This window comes from Panthera pardus, unplaced genomic scaffold (assembly GCF_024362965.1).
Source record: "Panthera pardus isolate Hobbes unplaced genomic scaffold, ASM2436296v1 HiC_scaffold_15, whole genome shotgun sequence".
NCBI lineage: Eukaryota > Metazoa > Chordata > Mammalia > Carnivora > Felidae > Panthera > Panthera pardus.
The window spans coordinates 52,257,236-52,279,901 of NW_026526710.1; the positions used below are offsets into that span (position 1 = coordinate 52,257,236).

Below are 22,666 nucleotides of genomic sequence, written 5' to 3' on the forward strand. Positions count from 1 at the left end.
AGAGCAAATATTTACTGTGACTTGGTAGTCCTAATGAGCTGTATTGTTTACAGTCACTGTTAGATTGTGATCCTGAGATAATCATACTGATTGGCTTGTTTTTCTCAAAAATTGGCACTGAAGACAAGACAGTTCCTAAAGAGTTCTGAAACGTTCAGAGCAATAACTACAACCATGGAACAAGCCTTCCTTGTTAATCGTGTAACTAAGCAGCCGTTATCTTGGTGATAGAGGTCATCTGGTTGAGAGGAAGCCAGAGTTAACAACTATCGGAGACGAGGCTGTCCTCACCTTTTTGGGGCTCATGCCTGATGTGAGGCCCTGTTAGTGGCCCAGTGGGTGGTGGGAAGAGGAGAGCCAAGTCTTGAGGCTGGGCCTCAGAGTGGGAACTGGAGGGAGGCAATTGGAGCAGGAGTTGTTTTCTGTTTTCCTGCAGAAGTAGGAAGGGGTATTGGCGCCTGTCCATCAGCCACAGGAACCAGTGAGCAAAGGGGGAGCCTAATTATGGAAACATGCAGGGTGGGTGAGCTCATCTTCTGAGATTTCGACGGGAAGAGGCGTGTTTGGATGCTGAGTTTAGGGCAGCGTGTTGCTCTGTGGTCTGTCTCACGCCTTGTCCACAGGACTTCATTGCCAGAGGTCACAGAGTTCTTTGGCCAGTTAGTTGGAGGGTTTGTAGCCGAAATAGCAGAGTAGTCCTAGCTCCTTCTTGGAAACAGTTAGCAACGGCAATGATCCTCAGACAAAACACTTGAGGCAAGTAGGTGTTGTGTAATTGGTGTTAACCTGCAACATCTACAACTCTGTGACTCGCACAGTCCTGGGTCCTGGGGGTGGCTTTGGCCAAGTGCGGTTTAGAGGAGCAGTGGCTGAGGCGGTCGAGAGCACCCGCTCAGTCTTCACAGCCACAGACTACGCTTCCTCTCTGGGCTTGGCCTCAGTCTTCTCCCCTGGAAGCTCAGGATGATAGTACCTCCTTACTAGGGCGGTGGGTGAGGAATGAGAAGCAGCACAAACGTGTGCTTAGCTCAGTGTTTTTACCACAGTCACTCCATGCCCTGGAGCTTTCCTGGATGTTGTCTTTTTAAAGAAGGTAATTGTTAAATAAATATGGACGTGAGCTGGAGAGAAGATTTTGTGCACTGGCATAAACATGCTAGAGGATTTCACAACAGCCAGGTTAACAACCACTGGTACCGTGAGCGGCAAGTGGCTACCTAGGAAGATTTATCTGAGGCAAATGATTTGTTATAAACGGGCTTCACCAACAAAAGGGATGTGACCTTGTGAGGTAGGTACGACTGGAATACAGCCAGCCATTCAGTATTTACCATTTAGTGTCCAGAAGGCTCTTTCTGGTTTCCTGAGTGTTGAATAGTAAGGGGTGGTAGGAGGGGAGAGCCCTGGGGGCCAAGGGGCGTGAGCTTGAAACTGGGAGAAACTACAGGAAAAGGCAGCATCATTTAGGCCTGAGGAAGAAGCAGCTTTGCAAAGCTCCTTCTGGTTTCTGGGGCAGGATCTGCAGGATCTCTGGTTTCTCAAAATGTCACTGTGACTAGATTGCAGATTTCTTGGGGATTTGGAGTTTGCTGGTTTTTAAATTTAAGTTTTTGTTTTTTTTTTTTGATGTATGTTTGCTTTTGAGAGAGAGAGAGAGAGAGAGAGAGAGTGAGTGCGTGCGAGTTGGGGAGGGGCAGAGAGAGAGGGAGACACAGAATCCGAAGCACAATCCAGGCTCTGAGCTGTCAGTACAGAGCCCGATGCAGGGCTCGAACTCAGGGACTGCGAGATCATAACCTGAGCTGAAGTCAGACCCTTAACCGACTGAGCCACCCAGGTGCCCCTGGACTTTGCAGCTTTTTTAAACTTAAAAAAAAAAAAAATTATTTGGGGGAGGGGTCAAACAGGAAGAGAGAGAATCCCAAGCAGGCACTATGCTCAGCACAGAGCCTGATGCGGGACTCAATCCCACAAACCACGAGATCATGACCTGAGCTAAACTCAGGAGTCAGATGATCAACGGACTGAGCCACACATATACCCCCTTTGCTGCTTTTTTTTTAATTGAAGTATAATTGACATACTCTATCATATTATTTCCGTGTGCACAACGTAGTGATTCGACCAGTATCTGTATATATTTGGAACTTTGCCACACTGAATTTGGGGATCTTTCTAGGTTCTGAAGAAACTGGCAGTATTTTATCTTTAACACTGAACATAGCTACTGATGAATTTTAAGTGATGTGTGATCAGGGTTGTGTTCCGGTGAGACCACTCTGAGGAGTAGAGAGAAGATGGCAAACAGAGAGATGGGTGAGGCTATGCCAACAGGTCAGGAGAGGGCCTGGCTCAGGCCGTCACCAGGAGAGTGGCAAGTAGGAGCAGGTGAGGAGACTCAGGGAGGATGTTGTTTGCAGGATGGCGAGTGCATTTTGTGGCGAGAAGAAGGGTTGTGGGGGATTCCCAGGCAGCCAGTGGTCCAGCATCATGAGGTGGCTGTCAGGCCACTTCGCAAGCTTTGGGCACTAAGTGTGTCAGTGGGTCATCACAAGTCAGTTGGGTAGACGCTTCTGGAACTCGAGTACGTGTAGGTGACAGTTGAAGTCTGGACTGAGACGCCATAACCCAGGGGAAGAGCAAGTGAGCGTGGCAGTGGCTGGTTATCTAGCCCTGGAAAACAACGTGTAGAATCAGCATCTAGTGAAGTGCTGGTGCCAAGAAGTTCAAGTCAATGAACCTTGAAATTGGTTGTTCTCAAGGGTGAATATTTTTCAAGCTAGAGTGGGCCGCCATGGTGCGATGTTTCAGGAAGAGACAGCCTTTACTGTGGGAGCCATAGTGAGTACATTTCAAAGAGAAGGAAAGGTCCTTGTGTGTCATTAAATCTCTGACTTGCTTTGGGAATTTTCTTTCAGTGTCAAGCCTGCTTCCCCTTGACCTACACATATACCATGTTTCCTATAATGCACACCTACCCATCCATGTTCTGAATGTTCAAAGCCCTTTCTAGCAGAGCTGGATTTTCCTTGGTAGTCCATGCAGGTGTGGGTATGGGTGGCCCCTCCAAAGAGTGAGTGTCTGTCTCGTGCAATTCCCAGGATCCCTTTGGAAATGGAGCAGGGGTGTTCTAATGATTAGTGAGGGAGCTGTTTGAATCCAGTCATGCAAGGAGGAACGCGATTGCCTCTGCTTGACAAGAGTCTGGGGAAGAAGCTTGGTGGTATTTCTGCATTGATAAAGGTTGAACGAACAGGGAGATAAAACCCTGAAAATGTAGCTTGAAGAGGCCAAATCTGACATGGCAGAAAAGAAAGAGTGGCCAGAAGTGAGGCTGGTCTCGTTTTGCAAGAGAGCCTTTTGGGAATAGGCTTTGGAAATTGAAGAGGGAAGGTCCAAGGAAAGAGAGACCTGGCCTGATGTCATTCTTGTCTCACAGCACGTGCTCAACATGCTGACTATGATCTCAGGAGCATTGTATTCATGCTGAAAAAATATTTATTTCTAAGTGAGATTATTTTTACAGCTCAAAAACTGACCAAAATTAACATGGGCTGTAGTCATGGCCCAAATATGTCTCATGTAGTTATGGTCCAAATATGTCTCATTGTGCCCTACGTCAAGGTGTCATTGAACCTCCTGGTGGGAAGGGGCCTTGGTGAGATGGGCAAGACTGAGAGCTGGTAGGCACACCATTGCTCATGAATTCAGTAGGAAAACCGTGGATGTTCAGGAAAGAATCTGGAAGAAGGAAGGATTAGTGACTTCTTCCTGTCCTTACCTAGAAGACGCTTCCCACCCCCAAGCCACAAAGAAATTATCATAGCAGAAGTAGCATAGTGGTTAGGAGCTTAGATGCTAGAGTTGGACTACTTGCTTGGGTTCAGATCCTGGCTTACTAGCTGTGTGACTCTGGGGAAACTCCTTACCCACTCTGTGCCTCAGATCCTCATCCAATAACAGTACCAACGTCAGAAGCCCCTGTGAGAATTCAAGGAGTAAGCCAGGTAAAGTGCTTAGCATGAGAATGCCCCGCATAGAGTATGTTAATTTTTTTTTAACATTTATTTATTTTTGAGAGACAGGGACAGAGCAGGAGTGGGGGAGGGGCAGAGAGAGAGAGAGAGAGAGAGGGAGACACAGAATCTGAAGTAGGCTCCAGGCTCTGAGCTGTCAGCACAGAGCCTGATGCGGGGTTCGAACCCACAAACTGTGAGATAATGACCTGAGCTGAAGTTAGATGCTCAACCGCCTGAGCCACCCAGGCGCCCCTAGAGTATGTGTTAAATAAAAAGAGTAAATGAGTGAATTTTACTCCCCCACCACCCCCCACCCCCCACACTCCACCCTCCAGCCTGCTTTCCTTGGAGGGATCCCAGGGAGGCTTAGCCAAGAGGGAAGCCAGCCTTGTCTTCTGAGAGTGCCCTGGAGAATTCAAGGAAGCCTGGGCACATCTGGGACAGGTATCTGCAGCCCAAATGCCTTTTGATGATTGTGATAGAGCATGCTTCCCAAAGACACATTAACTCAGGAATTCAGAGACAATTATATCACACTTCAGGAATATTCAACTACGGTATTCACATTGCCCCAGAAAAACAGTTCCATTCCTGAGAGTTCCCCCCCCCCAACTGTGTGGTTCTGATTTTATAAACATGAGACTAAAAATGGCTAGAGATGGGCCCCCACGGGGAAGTGGTCGGTCAGGGCCTGCTGCGTGCAGGTATCTGTCTCCCAGAGGTCTCGGGACAGGGCAGAGTATGAGTGGGACAGAGGGTATTGTGACTCTGTCCGTGCCAAGCCTCCAAACTGAAACAAATACTGACTTCCTAGACTTGAGAAGATACTTAAAAACTTTTTTTTCACCTGTGACAAGCTTTGTAAAATGCTCTTCCAAATAGAAAGGTAAATAATTTTGATCATGAAGTGGAGAAAAAAACATGAAACCAAGATGAGGTACCTTTGTGTTTGTAGAAAAAAAAAATGGCTGGGACTTGGGTCCACATCATAATAGCTCATGTCTGTAAGGAAATGAGCAAGCCACCACGCCTCTAGGAGAGAAATCCCCAGTACTGAGCAAGTCATTTCAGGGTAGCCTTACATTAACCGACTTCTTAGTATTGAAATTTTATGATATTACTATTACTGCCTTGAGTTTGTGGCAGAAATACTAGTTGATGGGCTAAAGGAAAGAAGAATCATATTGATGCATTCTTCACTCAGCTCGTATGTTCTTGTGCCTGCCACCTTCCTGGTTCTGAGCCGAAATGGTACAAATGACCCTTCTGAAGCCTCGGACGGTGCACGCGTAATTATTGCAGCAAGTAAATGTGTGCAGCTTGGGAAGAGGGCTTTTGAAGGAAGTAAACAGGGCTGTGTGATGGAGGGTCTCAGGGGTATGGGGATATACCCTTGAGGAGAACTTGCAGAAGGACACAAGGTTATGGACAGGAAGAGCAGTTATAAGGGCAAAGAGCTGGGGAAACGGCTAGGTAAGTGCCACATGGACTAAACAGATTATGGGATGCAGCCAGCGGTTACAGGAAATGTACCATCTCAGAAGTACAAACCCACTTGTTATGTCAGTTGCTGTATAAAAAGATTGTAGTATAATATATGTTAAAAATTTTTTAACCTGGTTATTTTCTCACCTGATTTGTAGCAGTGGTTATCTCTGATCCAAGGGGACTTCATTTTTATCAGTAATATTCTCCTTTTTTTTTTTAAATAAAAAATGTTTATTTTTGAGAGAGAGCATGAGCTGGGGAGAGGCAGAAAGGGAGAGGGAGACACAGAATCCGAAGCAGGCTCCAGACTCTGAGCTGTCAGCACAGAGCCCGATGTGGGGCTCAACCTGGCAAACTGCGAGATCATGACCTGAGCTGAAGTTGGAGGCTTAACCGACTGAGCCACCCAGGCTCCCCGGTAATATTCGACTTTTTGAAGGAAGCCGATATTCCTGTAATTGCATATTAATTTTAAAAGGTTCTTTAGAAAGAAGGATAGTAGGATGAAGGTCATCCAAGATGTCTCTTCTGGCATTTAGGCTGTATTTTCAAGGTTAAGAAGAACTCACTGGGCCGAGGGAATGCCATGTTCACAGGGCAAAGTGAGGAAAGAGGTTGATGGCCCCGGGTAGTGAACAGGAGTCTCAGGAGACAAGATTATAGAGTGTGGATGGGGACAGAGAGGTGACACAGAGATGAGGTTGCAGAGAAAACAGGTGAAGTCATGAGGATCTTGGAAACCAAAGCACAGAGTCTGGTGGTTATTTGGCATGTAAAGCTTAGCCACGCACATCTGAAGAGATGCTTGTCTTCCTGGTGGGGATCTGATTGGAGGTGAGGAAAAGTGGCCCCTGGGACCCTGGGTGGTAGCCGTTGATGCAGAACTACTGAAAAACATTGGTACCTTGGACTAAGGCAGTGGTTCTCAACCGTGTGCAGCACTGAAAATTACCTATGGTCAGGCTACACCTCAAACTAGTTGAATACAATTTCTGAAGGTGGGACCTGAGCACTAACATTTTAAAATAATGTATCTCAAGGGTGAGGATCACTAGGCTGAGGTTTCTTTCTGCCGTGGAGAATTTGAGGCCCACAGTAGAGGAAGACTCAGTGGTCATCACTGCGGGCTGGACCTCCCTCTTGGACCAGGCTGCGCCCCAAACCGGAACATTGTGGAAACTGTGTGATTATGCAGGGTAACGTGTGGACTGGTGGCACGTGCCCAGTTCCTTTGGCAATAATCTTTGTAGGTAATTCTGGCCCTTTGCTGTTCTTTTTTTCTCTTCTTATTACCTCCTTTTTGTACAATTCATTCTTCATTGGCATCTTCACCAGCAGACGGCCAGTGAAGTGGAAAGCGAATGCTACCCAGACAAGGTCATGTGGTTACTCTTGGTAATTTGGAGGCATGACTTGAGGGGGTAGAAAATAGAAGATGAGGTTGTTGAGAAAAACCCTGGCTGAAATATAAGATTTGAGGTTTATCTCCAGATGTCAATTATGTGTACTTTATTGCCATATTAAGAGTTGACTCTGGTGGGTTCAAGTCCAAAGCATGTGAAAAGGCCATTAGAATTCTAGAATCAAACTGAGTCATGAGTTAGAAAGTTATTACTGCACACAAACTCTGAAACACATTGGCTTCCTTATGGTGATTACATTTGGGATGTGCTTCTCAAAGACACACATCCTGTTGCCCTGATTGATAACTAAAGGTTTTTTACTCTTCAGTATACTTCTCTTCCCGTTTGTGAAAAACATGACACAGAATGTGTGTGTGAGAGGGGCCATTACTTGAAATATTTAAAATTAAGCTTAACCAGTAAACACATATGAGACTAGTAGTGGCGTAACTTCTGGAAATGGGAGAACTTGTCTCATGGCCACACGATTATGTGTCTTCAGCTTTCACAGGCTGCCAGAGCTGGGGGCTCCCTTTCTGCTTTTCCACTTTATTGTATGGGTGAGATAAGTAGGAAGCCAAGCCAGACCCAGGGCAGGGCTGTTTTCACCTCTGGAGGCAGCCATCTTGAAACCTCAGCCTGGGACTTGGCGTCTCTTCTGTTTTCAAAAGTTCATAGAGAATTCCATTCTCCCTTTATCCTGGTTTCACTTCTCTCCTAGACTTCTAAGGGACATTTAACAGAGTTTACTAGTATCTGTGGCTTAGAATAAAGGTTTTTTTTTTTTTTTTAACATAAAATCAAAGTCCGCATAAAGTAGTGAGGCACCTCACTGCCTATAGGTATCATTGAATTGATTTGCTTTACACCTGAATTGGTTGCAACTTAGCTAATGCATTTTTTCCTATTGTTGTTTATACTCTACAGACTGGAATTCTGTTATATTAAACTGTTTTCAGCAGAAGGAGTGTGTTGGATCCATTAGTATTTTATTCTGAAACAGTAACAAGGGGCACCTGGGTGGCTCAGTCGGTTAAGCGTCCAACTGTTGATTTCGGCTCAGGTCATGATCTCATGACTTGTAAGTTTGAGCCCCACATCAGGCTCCTTGCACTGACACTGGAGAGCCTGATTGGAATTCTCTCTCTCTCTCCCCCTCTCTCTCTGCCCCTCCTGCGCAGGCTATCTCTCTCAAAATAAACTTAAAAAAATAAAGCAGAATAACAAAATAATGGCTTATACATGAAGATTCTGGCCAGTGGTCCAGTTCTTAGGTATATTCGGTATCCATGGCCTGTGCTTCATACTCCTTCTAAACTTTGCATGCTACAGGGACAATAAATACTTTCCTGTCTAACTTTGGGTTCTCACCATGGAAACATCAGCAACAGCTGGGCTCAGTTAAATGTCTTTTCATTCTTTTGGCTGGCAAAAATCTTTTAAGGAAAGCTTTTTTTTTTTTTTTTTAAGTGGCTAATAAAACTATTTTTGAATGAAATCACTGCTTCACTTGGTCAGATATGTGTCTTAACTGATTAAGATCACTAATTGGAAATTTTCAAATCTCATCTTGGCCCTTGGTAACCTAGAAACAGTCTTAAAGTTAACAGAAAGTGTTGTGAGTCACCGCAAAGCTAAATTCAAACTGGTTTAAGTATTTGTTAACACAGAGTGATGCAGACGGAGCCCAAGGGGACGCTTTCTCCGTCATAAATTTAACAAAACATTTCTAAGAGATTCTTTTTCATCTAATTTTGATAAGTCATGTACATTTTACAGAACTAAATGGAGCATATAAACCTTATCTAAACATTCTTATCTAAACCTTCTTATCTAAACCTTCTTATCTTATCTAAACCTTCCGACAGAGCTTTCCAATTAGTTGCCTCAAATGTCATACCTATGTCAAGTGTCATACTTATGTCAAGACACTGATCTCCTCAGGGCAACCAGGCAGGTCTGGGGTAACTGGGCCCCATAAGCAGCTTTGTCCATTGTTCTAGTATGCCATGTATCATGTTGTCTGTGCCGTGCAAGAGGGAGGATTGAGCACAGTGCAGGAGAAGAATAGTTGCTTTGGAAGAATAGTGCAGTGATGCTAAAGCAATGAAACCAGTGGAGATTCTGCTTTGGTTTCAGGGGGTAAGCTGGCTGGTAGGAAGGACCTTAGGCGGGGGGTGCCTGGGTGGCTCAGTCGGTTAGGCTTCAACTCTTGATTTCGGCTCAGGTCATGATCTCATGGTTCGTGCGTTCGAGCCCTGCATCGGGCTCTGTGCTGACAGTGCAGAGCCTACTTGAGATTCTCACTCTCCCTCTCTCTGCCTCTCCCCTGCTTGCACTCTCTTCTGTCTCTCAAAATAAATAAATAAACTTAAAAAAAAAAAAGACATTAGCCTGGATATCAAGAGACTAGAGGTCTTCTTGGCCAGTTGTGTGAACTTGCCCTCTCTGGACCTCATCTTTCTCTTCTGCAACGCGGGAGGTCTCTGAGATTATATCTCTGTTCTTGCCAATCTTTTTTTTTTTTTAATGTTTACTTTTGAAAGCGAAAGAGTGTGAGCAGGGAAGGGGCAGAGAGAGAGGGAGACACAGAGTCGAAAGCAGGCTCCAGGTTCTGAGCTGTCAGCTCAGAGCCTGACGCAGGGCTCGAACTCACAAACTGCAAGATGGCCTGAGCCGAAGTCAGATGCTTTACCAACTGAGCCACCTAGGTGCCCCTGTTCTTGTCAATCTTGTTCTTTGACCACCCTTAGCAAGTGCCTCTGTGCTGAGTGTCATGCTAGGTCCATGGTGCCAAAGAAGCAACAGTCAGCACATATTTCCTGGATGTCCCTGGGGGTCTGGTCCCCCAGAAAAGTAGCTGGAGGAGTCATTGTAGTCAGGGAAGTGGCTCCTGCAGGGGCCCTGAAGCTGACATACCGTGGGCATTGGGTGGAAACCTCAACAGACTGATGAAGACTGGAATAGGGAGGTACAGGAAGGGAGCGTAGGAGATGAAGTTGGAGAGATGGTAGAGGGGGTTAGAGTATTGGCTGGGTAAATTGGACTGAATCCTAAGGCTTGAGTAGGGCAATGTCATGTGTAAAAGTTCTTCTTGTCCTCTGGTCAGTCCCTCCGTGGCCTTCTGAGTTTCACCCCAAGAGCATTGTGTGGAATTCTCACTTTCACGGCCAGTCAGCTCCCCACTCCCCAGGTGAATACTTCTTGGTACATTTAGTTGTTCAATGTCTTTCCCCCCATGGGTCTGTAAGCTCCAAGGGTGGGAACCAGAGTCTTGCACATAATAAGTGTTCAATAAATATTTGTTGGATAAAGGGAGAGGGCCCTCTTGCCCTGTAGTTAAAATTTTTTGCTTTTGAAAAAAATTGTTGTTACCTATTTATGGGAAATCTCTACATCATCTCAGTTTTACTGTGAACCTACAACTTTAAAAAATTGTTGTAAAAATCACAAGTGTATGGCGTTGGATCATGCATAATTTTTGGTTTATGGTACTTTATCATTTGCTGGTCCAGGTGTGGCCCTCTTCTAGCTTATTTGTGTGTACAATTTACTTATTGGTATAAAGGACACCAATGAGACTATGGCCTGGCTAAAAACCCAGAGCGTTTCCCATAACTTCTATCCATCCATGCACTTCCGTCTTTCCCATCTCTGTGCCCGGGTAACCCGCACTCTGAAATCTTGTCTATCGTTATCAGGTTTTTTGTTGTTTCGTAGTAGTGTCAAACATGTAACTAAACCCACCCTACAGTTTTGCCTTTATGAACTTTCAGGAAGGTCATATTTATTGTTCCTTTTTGCGCTTCTTTTCTCCATATTATGCAGCTCCTGTTCATCCATATTGTCACGTGAAGTCAACAGTCCTCTATTTTCACTGCTTGGAATATACCGCAACCTGTTGATTGTCTTTGTCTCCAGTGAGCATTTGGGTTGTTTCCATTTTTTGGCAATTACAAAAAGTGCTGCTGAGAATATTTTTAGACTCCTATCTTGGTGCACGAGTGTGTCAGTATCTCTAGGGAGGGTTTTTCAACCTTGGCAGTACTGACATTTTGGACTGAATTTTTCTTTGTCGCGGGGGACGGTCCTGTACGTTTGCAAGATATTTCGCAGCATCCTTGGCCTCTACCTGCCAGGAGACAGTAGCACCTGCTCCCCAGTCGTGACAACTAAAAAGATCTCCATTGACAAATGTCCCCTGGGGGATGAATCACCCTAGTCAGAAGCACTGCTCTGGGGTATAGTAGTGCCATCAAGCAGTGGCACTGCTGGCTCATGGTGCGGGAATTGAACTTGACATGATAAAAAATATACGTTCTTTTTCCTAAGTGCACACTCCTGTCAGCAATATGTGAGTCAGACGACCTATAGTCTCTTCAGCGCTTGGTGTTTCCAGACGTCTTAATTTTTCCAAGCAGAGATAAGATGGTATCTCATTGTGGTCTTAATTTATATGTCCTGATTGATAGGTTAAACTATCTCTTCATACATGTTTATGGGCTATGATCATATGTTTTGCACAATTTTATAGTTGTGTTTTTATTTTTAAAATACGTTTTGTATATTTTTGATATGAGTTTATGTCTGTTAGGTGTACTGAAATGCCTTCTCTGAATTTGTGGCTTTACTTTTCCTCACCCATAGTATTTTGGTCCTAGAATATACTTTAATACTGTTTTAAATGTTTCTGTTGTACTTTTGAAAGGCTCAGCAACATTCAATGTCCTGTTTGTTTAATTTTTTTAAAATGCTTATTTATTTTAGAGAGACAGAGACAGAGAGCAAGTAGGGGAGGGGCAGGGAGAGAGGGAGACACAGAATCTAAAGCAGGCTCCAGGCTCTTTGCTTGTCAGCACAGAACCCGACTTGGGTCGTGAACTAAGGAACCGTGAGATCATGACCTGAGCCAAATTTAGATGCTCAACTGACTGAACCACCCAGGTGCTCCTGTTTGGTTGTGTTTATGTTGTTTGGTTGTTTGGTTTTTGAAGCCTAAGAAATGTGACATCAGCCTGAGACCCAAATTTGGGAAGTAAGGTTGGCTTTGAAGAAAACTCTGCCCTACAGAATTGGTCAGACTGTGGGCCTCTCAGTGTCTTTTCCAACGTGGAAAGGGTGGCCTCCAGTTTGAGACTATTGTAAAAAGGAAAGTGCCTATTGGGTTCACAGTAAACCTGTCCCCTGCAGTAACTCCCCATCAGTTAAAAACAAAACACCCCTAGTGGTATTTGAAAAACAAGGGCCAAAGGCCCAGAATTCTTTCTGCACAAATATAAACAAAGTTAAGTTCTACTTTAAGAGAAAATTCAGCGAGGGGAAAAGCAAAAGTGTCTGAACTTATTCTTCATCTTAAATATGATCAGCATAAAAGATTCTGTTTGACTAATTTCTTCACGGTCTGAAACTAAAATCAGGCATAGAAATTCCTGCATACCGTGAGGCAGTATTTCCTTCTCCATCCATTTGGATAGGAGGGCAAGGCCAGTGCTTTGACCATAGGGCATTCTGGAAGTGGGCCCTCCAAGTAGGTCATTGTGCTGCCTGCCCTGGTCGTGTCCTGCCACTCATGAGAGTAAAGCCATGGCACACACAAGTCATGTGACAGTTTGGTGCAGACTCAGAAGCTGTTGAGCCCAAAGGAGACAGTTTGGTAATAAGCTTAGAGGGATACATAGGGGAATATCTCTGAGACCTTGGTGTAGGCAAAACAATTTAAACCAGGACACAAAGGGTACTAACTATCAAAAAAGATAAGTAGGACTTCATTAAGATTAAGAATTTTTGTTTATTAAAAAAACACCATGACTGGGGCGCCTGGGTGGCTCAGTCGGTTGAGCGTCTGACTTTGGCTCAGGTCATGATCTCACGGCTCGTGAGTTCGAGTCCCACATCGGGCTCTGTGCTGACAGCTCAGAGCCTGCAGCCTGCTTCTGATTCTGTATCTCCCTCTCTCTCTGTCCCTAACCCACTTGCATTCTGTCTCTGTCTCTGTCAAAAATAAATAAACTTAAAAAATAAATAAATAATCCCACCATGAGGTGCACCTGAGCTTCTGACTTTGGCTCAGGTCATGATCTTATGGTTCATGAGTTCGATCCCTGCATTGGGTTCTCTGCTGTCAGCTCAGAGCCCACTTCGGATCCTCTGTCCCCTTCTATCTCTGCCCCTTCCCCTCTCATGCTCGCTTGTGCTCTCTCTCTCGCTCTCTCTCTCAAAAATGAATAAACGTTAAAAAAAAAAAACAAATAAAAAAATGACACCGTGAAGTGAGTCCAAAGGCAACCCACAGGGAGGGAAAAGATTCTTGCAACACATAAGTATGACAGAAGGACTTGTCCCCAAATTATATAAAGAACTACAAATCAAAAATAAAAATACAACCTGGATTTAAAACGGGCGAAGTACTTATATTTCAAAAAGAGGATATCTGAATGGAGAATCCCGAAAGTATGACAAAAGTGCCCAGCTTCACTAGTCATCAGAGAAAGGAAACTCGGATCACAGTGAGATGTTGCTACACACAGATTAGATGGCTAAAATGAAACAGACAAAACTCAAAAAGAAAAACAAAAACCACCAAATCTTGGCAAGGATGTAGAGCAGGCAGCGTATTCATGTACTACTTATGGGAATTTAAATTTACCAGGTCATTTAAAAAAATTTTTTTTAATGTTTATTTTTTCTTGAGACAGAGACAAAGCGTGAACAGGGGAGGGGCAGGGAGAGAGGGAGACACACAATCAGAAAAAGGCTTCAGGCTGTGAGCTGTCAGCACGGAGCCCCACACGGGGCTCGAACCCACGAACCGTGAGATCATGACCTGAGCCAAAGTCGGACGCTTAACTGACTGGGCCACCCAGGCGCCCCTACCAGGTCATTTTTAAAAACTGTTTAACAGTTCCTGATAAAGATGAACCCAAGCGTATCATATGACCAATAAATGTCATTCCTAGATAACATACTGCGTAGTAATATGTACATGTGTTCTATTAAAGACCTGTGCTACAATGTTCGTAATAGCCCTGTTCAAAATAACCCCAAACTGAAAAGTGTCTGGTTATCATCAGCAGTAGAATGGGTAAACTATATTGTGCTCTATTCATACAAGGGAGTGTTATATAACAATGAGAATGAATGGTCTGCAATGACCTATAACAGTGTAGATGAGTCTCCCAAGTGTTACGTTGAACAAAAGAAGCTGGATATGGTATGATTCCTTGTAGACAGAAGAAAACCAGGCCAGGCTAACTGACCTCTGCTGTCTGAAGTGAGGGAGGGAAGGGAAGCAGTAGGAAGGGAGCATTAGGGGAGTGCTGGTTTTATGGATGTGTTTATTTTGCGAAACTTCAGTGATTTGTGTACTTTTCTGAGTGTACTTTATACTTCAGTGAAAAGAGAAAACAAGCAGAGGACAGTGGGGGGCAAAAGGGTTGAAGATGTTGGGAAAATGATGCCTGGGGTGGGGAGTGGTGAATTCTGGAGGACTGAGGGCAAGAAGGAGCTGGCAGCATTGAGAGGGTAGAGGATGGCCGCGAGGAGATGACAGTGGAGCTCTGGCAGGAGGTGAATGAGAGCTAGGGGGTGAATGAGGGCTTGTGGTCATGGAGGGGTGGGGTGGGGGAGGAGGTTTGGATGTAAGATCTCCAAGGTGGACCGGTTCTGTTTGATGGTGAGGTCCAGGGTGGGAGGGGCTGAAGTGACAAAAGGTGAAGGTTACTGGAGTTCAAGAACGCAACGGATTGATATGTCCATGGGGCCTGGGCTAGGTGTTCCGTGTGGGCCATGACAGGAGTCAGGTGTTGACAGGGCTTAGAGCCCAAAGGAGGGTAGTGACTCGGTTATCGAGGCCTGTACTCATGTAGCTGCAAGGACAACACCCAAATTAAACTGTCTTAAGCAAGAGTGAGAATTTACTATCTTCCGTTAGCAAAAGGCGAGGGCGGAGCTTCAGCAGTACCAGATCCAAGGGTTAAACTTGTCGTGGGATTGCTACCTGCACCGCCTCCCAGGCCCACACTCTGCTCTCCGTGGGTCGTGGGTCAGCTGCAGGCAGCCTTCCTCCACCAGGAACAGCAGGCGGCCCCGCACTTAGGCCACCCTCACGGTTACTCATCGCTGGAGGCACCAGGAGAAATCCCAGAGGTGACAGTAGTGACTCCACCTGGGCCACCTGTCCATCCCCCAGGATCAGCGTGCCCTGCACCACGTACACTGAGAGTGAGGGAGTGGCTTGTAAACCATGTGTCCCCCCACCCCCACCCTGCCATGAAGGTGAGTTCCAGATTGGCCTGACCCTCAGTGGTTTCTAACCAGCATGGTGAGGTGAGGACTCTGTGCCTTCTGCGGGAGCTGGACATCCCCAAGGACACTCCTGCATGGTTCCGTGTGGAGGAGGAAAACCACAGTAGGGCCCTGCCCGAGGCCAGAAGCTGCTCGGAACCGTGTGTGGGGGGAGCAGGGCAGCGCCAGCCAGCCAACTTGACAAAGAAATTCGGCCTGTGCCGGGTTATTGTATCTCTGCCCACATTCAGATTTCCTCATCTCAGAACTGTCTCCTTTCTCCTCTCGGACTGTGTCCTTTTCATCTCAGCCAGCTGGCCCGGTTGGTTTTTTGTTTCATCTTCCCGTTTGTAACACTCACCTCGCTTTTCCATCTTGTCTCTGTGCATTTCTCTTTGCCTTGCCTTGTCTCAGGGAAGAGGAGGAGGAGGAGGAGGAGGAAGAAGAGCAACCAGTCACGGAGCCCAATTCAGAGGAAGAGAGAGAGGATGATGCCCCCTGTCAGGGCAAGGACAGGTACCGAGCCTGGACACTCCCAGGCTCCCACTAATAGCCCGAGGTTCCTTCCTAATAGATGTTTGCAGCCAGCCACCTTTCAGGTCACCCTTCCTCACTGGCTCCCACCAGCAAACCTTTTCCCTGAGCACGGAGCCACAGAGAGACTAGTTTTGTAGAAATAACTGAGCACGTGTTCATTAGAGAACCACACTTTCCCTTCCTTAGGATGCTTTATGGAAAACTCACCCTGCTCCTCCCTTCCTCATTAGTGCTTTGGCTTAGATTGACAGTGACTAGAAGGATGTTCATCTCTGATCAGAAAATGTTATTAACTCTTCCAGCATTGTAATAAGGATAATTCCATGTGTCTCCTTCTTCCTACTAATTTTACTAATGTAATATTTGCTAAACTGGCACAGGTAGCTACGATGTTAATGATGCAGCTCTGCTTTTTATCCAAGTGGACAGGAGTACTTTTTCATCCCGTGCAGCCCAGAAAATTTTCCTGTTATTTATTTTCATACCCAGAATAAGTAACATGGTTCTACGGCCTTTTGAGGGAGTTTACTGTCCTCTGCTCATACCTTTCCAATATACATGCTTTCTGTCTTCAGACAATGTTAACAGATACAGGCACCTTGCAGATATTTTTTAATTTTATAGATATTCTCCCCAAATGATGTGTTTATAAAAAATAAAAATTGATCGCAGGCAATCTCATTTTCTAGTATTCAAAAGTAATTCTAAAGTCGAATGTTTTTTCATTTAATTGATTACCACTGCAAATGGACTCCTTTACTGTTTTTCTGCAAATAAGCAAAATCAAAGAGATCTTGGATAAATTAGGGTGAAACCTCTTTCTTACCAACTTCAAAGTCGGTGTGATTCTTTGCCGCCTGGCCTCTCTGTCCAGACCACCAGTGCACATTAAAGTGGCCATTTGATGTGCTGAGACACCCACCATTCCCAGGGGCCGTGGAATCTTCTGTGATCTGACAAACTAGTGATTGTTTCCCTGCTTTGGAAATAAATGTCTGGGAAGAAGTCAGCAGGGTGCAGGTGCTGAGAGAGGGAAGGAATGGCCCAGTCACAAAGAGTGAGCCACACAGGTCAGAATGGGGGAGGGGGGTAAGAAAGGTTGCTATTAGAGCCCCTTGCCTATCTAGAGCTGCCATGCCTGAGGGGAATGGTATTCAGTTAGGGGTGCTCTGGGAAGGGAGGAAGTTTCATTGGTAGTCCCACCTTAGGTTGAAAATTAACCACAGGGAATCATGTAGAAATCAGTAATACACTGGTATGGCTCCATATGTGTTTAAATGTACATGTTCTGCCTCACCTACACAAACCCATCCCCCCTTGGCTAGTCTCATGGGACAGCACCTAGGACCAGAGAGAAGAATCTGACTTTGAAGGGTAACCTTCAAAACATCCCTCCTGATGTGCTGTCTTTACATAGGATTGTTATTTACATAGGTAGATGGTTATTTACTGTTTTGAAAGGTCTTTTAAAAAATTTTAATATTTATTTTTGAGAGAGACGGCACACGAGCAGGGGAGGGGCAGAGAGAGAGGGAGACACAGAATCTGAAGCAGGCTCCAGGCTCCAAGCTGTCAGCACAGAGCCTGATGGTAGGGCTCAAACTCACGATCTGTAAGATCATGACGTGAGCCAAAGTCGGACACTTAACCAACTGAGCCACCCAGGCACCCCTGAAAGGTCTGTTTTCTTTATGACCTGATGCTGGAGGGCATCCTTGAACAAACTGCAGTTAGGCTTTTCAGTTTCAGGAAATAAAGTTGTGCATACCGGAGCTTGACCTTGACAGTTACTAAGGCACTCATTAACTTTGAGCTGGATATATTTATTTCCTGGCATAATCCCACCAGACCTTAAAGTGGCAAGAAAGATTCTGCTTACTTCTGCTGTGTTGGTGTCCTTCACAGCTTGCCCTGCCTGCTGCCTGCTGCTTTGTGTATGCCAACCCCATGTCCCCACTGTGTGTGTGTGTGCCAGACCTGGGCTGAGACTGCAGTGAGTTCTCATCCCATTCTCCCCTCGAGCCAGGGCAACTGGTATGTCCCTGCCCTTCTATATAGAGGGAACTCTGAATCTGAGCTCGGAGAGAAAACAGCTCCCATCCGATTCCCAATGGGCACGTCTGGGAGTCCAGTTCTCTGAGAGAGGGACTGTGGTTTTGAAAAATGCAGAGTTTAACGGAGATGCTCAGGTTATAAGGGTGTATTTCAAAATATCTAAGTGGTCCAAATCCAGTCCTGTGAAGGTGGAAAAGTTTTATAACTGGCAGAATTGGGCTGCCTGAAGGAGTCCAGATGGGCTTAGTCGTGGAGATAGGTTGTGGGAAAAGTGTGAAATGGGCAAAATTTGACTTCATCATGCCAGTCCCTCCTTGCTGGCTCTTGGTACTCCTGGCAAGAGACTAGCATCTCTTTTCTTTTTCCTTTTCCATACTTCCTTTCAAGAATGCACCTGAAAGCCGTGACCTAAAGTATGGGGCTTGGGGGATGCTTCTTCCTTAAGACTGGGCTTTTTAGGAGGACAGAACCTTGATTTGACCAAGAGAAAGAAATGAAATTCAAATTGTGGAAATTCAGGTGCCAACACAACCATTGGGGAGAAACTGGGGAGGCTTGGGAAGCCATTGAAGAAGAGCCTTAGGAGCTCTGTTAAATTCTCCACACAAAAGCCTCCGAAATGCCCAGATGCCATACTGGTTTGCAAGGATGTGTCCTTGCGCTCAGCAAGTCTTGCCTCCCAGATGGACAAGCTCAGGGCGCCAGGATTTTTGAACAAACCAAAGCTTCTGTTGGCCGGCCAGCTTTCATGCTGCAGCTCAAGAAACATAGCTGGATTCTGAAGTTATGTGGCCGTAGCAGTAGTGGGGGGTTTGTGTGTCTTTTTCTCTTTCCTAACCTTCACTTCCCTTTCCTTCCCTGTTTGCCCTCCACCCTGCTGGGTCGGCAGAGAGGCTCGCCCTGCCTCTGAGCAGAGCCCTGCTGGAAAGGATGCTGCTCCCCAGAGCTCAGCTCTCCCCACTGCTTCGAATGCCGCCTCCCAGGGAAAACGATGTCCAGCCAGCACTGCAGTGGGGGGCCCCTTGCGCAGCAAGTCCTCTGGGCCTGCCCTCGTGCTGCCACCCCTGACCCCTGCCTCTGCCTCCCGGCCCTCCTCCTCCGTGCCTGGCCCCCCGAAGGCATCACCGACCATAGAAAAGCTGCCCTATGTGCCCCACAGCCCCTTCCACCTCTTCTCCTATGACTTTGAGGATTCGCCCTTACCCACCAAGGAAAAGGAGGCTGAGGCCCAGAAGGAAAGCAGGTAGATCCAGCCACCTGGAGGCCCGTGTGAGCTTAATCCAGGGAAGGAGACAGCGTGTTACTTGTACTGACTGGCTTGTCCTCTGCTGTGCGTGTGTGTGTGTGTGTGTGTGTGTGTATTCCAATCTGAGCAGAGGGCGGTGGTGGTGTAAACTAACTCCCTGGCCACTAACTAAACAATTACCAGGATTTAGGCAGGAGGCAGAGGAAAACTGCCATGTGTTTGAATCAAAGAGGTCTTCTGTTCTAACACAATTACTAAAAATGGATTTTTAAACCTAAGGTTTTTAAAAACATGCATGGTCTGACAAAATCTATGCATTTCACACCTAACTGTGTGGGGTGCATCTCGTTTGACCTACCGAATACAGTGAAGTGCTCTGCCCCCTTCCTATGCAGCGTTTTGAGTGGGATTTTCCTTCCTTTAACAGTCCCTCTGATTCTCTCCATTTGAGCACATACTCTGCCTCTGAGCCTTACAACTTCCGGTCTTTCTCTTCTAATAGGTGGGTGTCTTTATTTTCTCTCTCTTTTCTCCAGCTTTCTGCTTTTATTCTTTTTTTAAAAAAAATTATTTTTTGAGAGACACAGAGTGTGAGTGGGGGCGGGGCAGAGAGAGGAGGAGACACAGAATCCGAAGCAGGCTCCAGGCCCTGAGCCGTCAGCACAGAACCCGATGTGGGGCTCGAACTCCCAAACCGTGAGACATGACCTGAGCTGAAGTCAGACAATCCGACCGAGCCACCCAGGCGCCCGTTTTTATTCTAATATATGCATATTTCTTTCACAGATTGCTCATAGCTCCCTGCGAGAGGGCAGTTGCTCTTGGAATCCCTTCACAGCCATTAACACAATTACATTGTTGAAGTGTGAGCACTGCAATAATTCTTACAACAATTGGAGAGGGGAGCAGAGGGAGGGCAGTGTGCAAATCGGAACCGCACGAGGAATTTTTAGCAGGTGCTTGTCCCATGCCTGTGTGCCTGCCCGACATATTATTGCCTGGGTTAGGAGCTCTACAGAGCGGGGAATGGGCAACCAAGGGTTTGAATATCTTGAACAATCAACTGTTCAAAGTCAATGATTGATCATACTTGTGGCTGCTCCCATCTTAGAGTAATAATAATTGATAACATTTATTTATTATGAGCCAGCCCCTGTACTTTCCATGAAATTAGCATTTCAAAGCATTACTTAACCCTTAAGAAGTAGGTTATATTACTATCCCTTATTTACCATGAGGAAACTGAGGCACAGAGAGCTAGGGAAGTGGGGAGTGGTTTCTGCCCCAAGCATCCTGGCCCAGCTTCTGGTCCTAACCTGTGTGTTGTACAGGCCTCTCTTTTACAGAGTCTGTCTCTTTCCTTTCTGGGGTCATCTACAGATAACTCCAAATGCCAGACCTCGAACCCTGGCCTCTCCCTGCCAGGGTTCTTGAGGCAAGTCCTTGTCAGCAAAATGCTTTTGCCAGAGAGTCTGTGTCTGGGGTACCCTTGGCCTGGGTGTCCAGTAAGAAGTTACGCCTTATCTTGAGTGAAGGCTTATCGGACACAGACCTGGAGAATGGCTCTTTCACACCACTGATAGAACCAGTTGCTGTGTGTCAGATGTTCCATCTAATAAAAAGAAGAATTAATCTAGAACTGTGATCATCAACCCTTTCTCCCCACATACAACCTAAGAATATTTTCGAACTTCCCTCAAAGTTTTAAATAGCCTGTCTGAAGTTTTTTGTTGTGACTTTAAAGTTGTAAAAGACGTGCTCTTTCTGTCGTACATATGCTTTAAATTCATTTTTGTCAAAGGGCACCCCGGGTGGCTCAGTCAGTTAAGTGTCTGATTTCTTCTCGGGTCATGATCTCACGGTTCATGAGATCGATCCCCGTGTTGGGCTCTTCACTGATAGTGAGGAACCTGCTTGGGATTCTCTCTCTCTCTCTCTCTCTCTCTCTCTCTCTCTCTCTCTCTCTCTCTCTCTCCCCCTCTCCCTCTCCCTCTCCCTCTCCCTCTCCCCCTTTCCTTCTCCCTCTCCCCCTTTCCTTCTCCCTCTCCCCCTTTCCTTCTCCCTCTCCCCCTTTCCTTCTCCCTCTCCCCCTTTCCTTCTCCCTCTCCCCCTTTCCTTCTCCCTCTCCCTGTCTCCCTCTTCCCCTCCCCTGTGCTTTCTCTGTCTCTCTCTCAAATAAAATAAGTATTTTTTTAATGTTTGTTTTTGAGAGAGCGCATGTATGCATGCACAAGTGGGGGAGGGACAGACAGAGGATCCAAAGCAGGCTCTGTGCTGACAATAGCCCAGTGTGGGGCTGGAACTCATGAACCATGAGATTGTTACCTGAACTGAAGTCAAGACACTTGACCTACTGTGCCCCCCCGGGCACACCTAAATAAATAAACATCAAAAAAATATATAAATTCATTTTTGTGAAAACCTTGGGGTTTCACATTTAAGTGATTAAATTTTAGGAAACACCTACATATGCCTAATTGGCAAAGCCTGTCCTCAGACAAATGAGACCTTATTTCTGTCAGAAAAAGTCCAACGTCATATTTCAATTCAAATACGCACTTATGCATCCCTGTGACAACCATCTCACTCCTAGAATTGAGAGGCAAAACCGGACAGACTGGGGGGTATTTGAATTAATTGCTCAGGTATTTGCAAAACCAAAGGAGTGGGAAAATGCATTATGCTTGTTTTATTTCCATAATATCATTTCAACACAATTCATAGGTAGATGGGCAGGTAGATAGAGATGACATGTGAGGCTTGCTCTGAGGTTACTCCTGGGTACAGCAGTGCTGTCTCCTTCCACTGTATTTCTTTTATATATATATATATATATATATATATATATATATATATATATATATATATATATATATATATATATATATATATAAAAACAGAGCCTGATATGGGGCTTGAACTCACGTGAGATCATGACCTGAACTGAAACCAGGAGTCAGACACTTAACTGGCTGAGCCACCCAGGGGCCCCTTAGTATTTCTTAAGGAATTCCCTCAGAAGTGAGGCTTTCCTACACTCTTCCTTTGCCTGGCACCCTGGAGGTTTTTCAGCTCAAAGCATTGCCCCACATTGATTCGGCCTCAGTGAAGGTGTTGCTTTTTTTTCCCCCTGAGAGTGGAAGGCCATCGTGGAAGGGGAGGCAGGGAAGAGAACTTGGAGACCCTAGCAGTGGCCACAGGCAGACCCGTTTTTAAGAAAAGATCAGCTATGGAACTTGGGGCTCTAAGACACATTTCCTCTTGTTTCCAGGATGGCTTTGTATGCCTCCAGGAGTGTGTGATCTCCAGTTTGAGTACCTTCAAACTACAGGTTCTCTAGGAGTCTCTTCTAGGTCTAAACTTCCGGGCTTATTGGATCATTCACATGACTTTTATGGAGGGCGTCCAACATGGCTCTTATGTTCTCCAAGAACAGTATCTGTGTACAAGTTAAGAGCTGTACATTTGACGGGAATAAAAATAACTTGGCAACCTCATCTTCCCCAGCAGGGTGGTGTTAGCCCATGATGGTCATTCTGGACTTTCTAGTGATGGTCTCAGAGCCTCTGATGGGGCTTTCCTGGATCCAGGTCCTTTCCACTTGGTCTTTGCTACTGCTTACAGTCCTAGGGGAC

The 22,666-nt window shown here is 45.8% G+C and overlaps 1 protein-coding gene across 14 annotated transcripts in view; it reads left to right on the top strand.

Moving 5' to 3' along the window:
- Positions 1 to 22,666, top strand: part of FHOD3 (formin homology 2 domain containing 3) — a 469,161-nt gene that overhangs the window by 328,182 nt on the left and 118,313 nt on the right. For 6 of the 14 annotated variants that reach the window (XM_053902586.1, XM_053902585.1, XM_053902587.1 and 3 more), the window contains 3 exons: positions 15,608 to 15,709; positions 18,675 to 19,028; positions 19,459 to 19,533. The exons of 3 other annotated variants lie outside the window; for them this stretch is intronic. In XM_053902586.1, coding sequence (XP_053758561.1) covers positions 15,608 to 15,709; positions 18,675 to 19,028; positions 19,459 to 19,533 — 531 coding nt within the window. The remainder of the gene's footprint in view (positions 1 to 15,607; positions 15,710 to 18,674; positions 19,029 to 19,458; positions 19,534 to 22,666) is intronic. 5 more of the 14 variants (XM_053902588.1, XM_053902596.1, XM_053902589.1 and 2 more) reach the window with 4 other exon arrangements.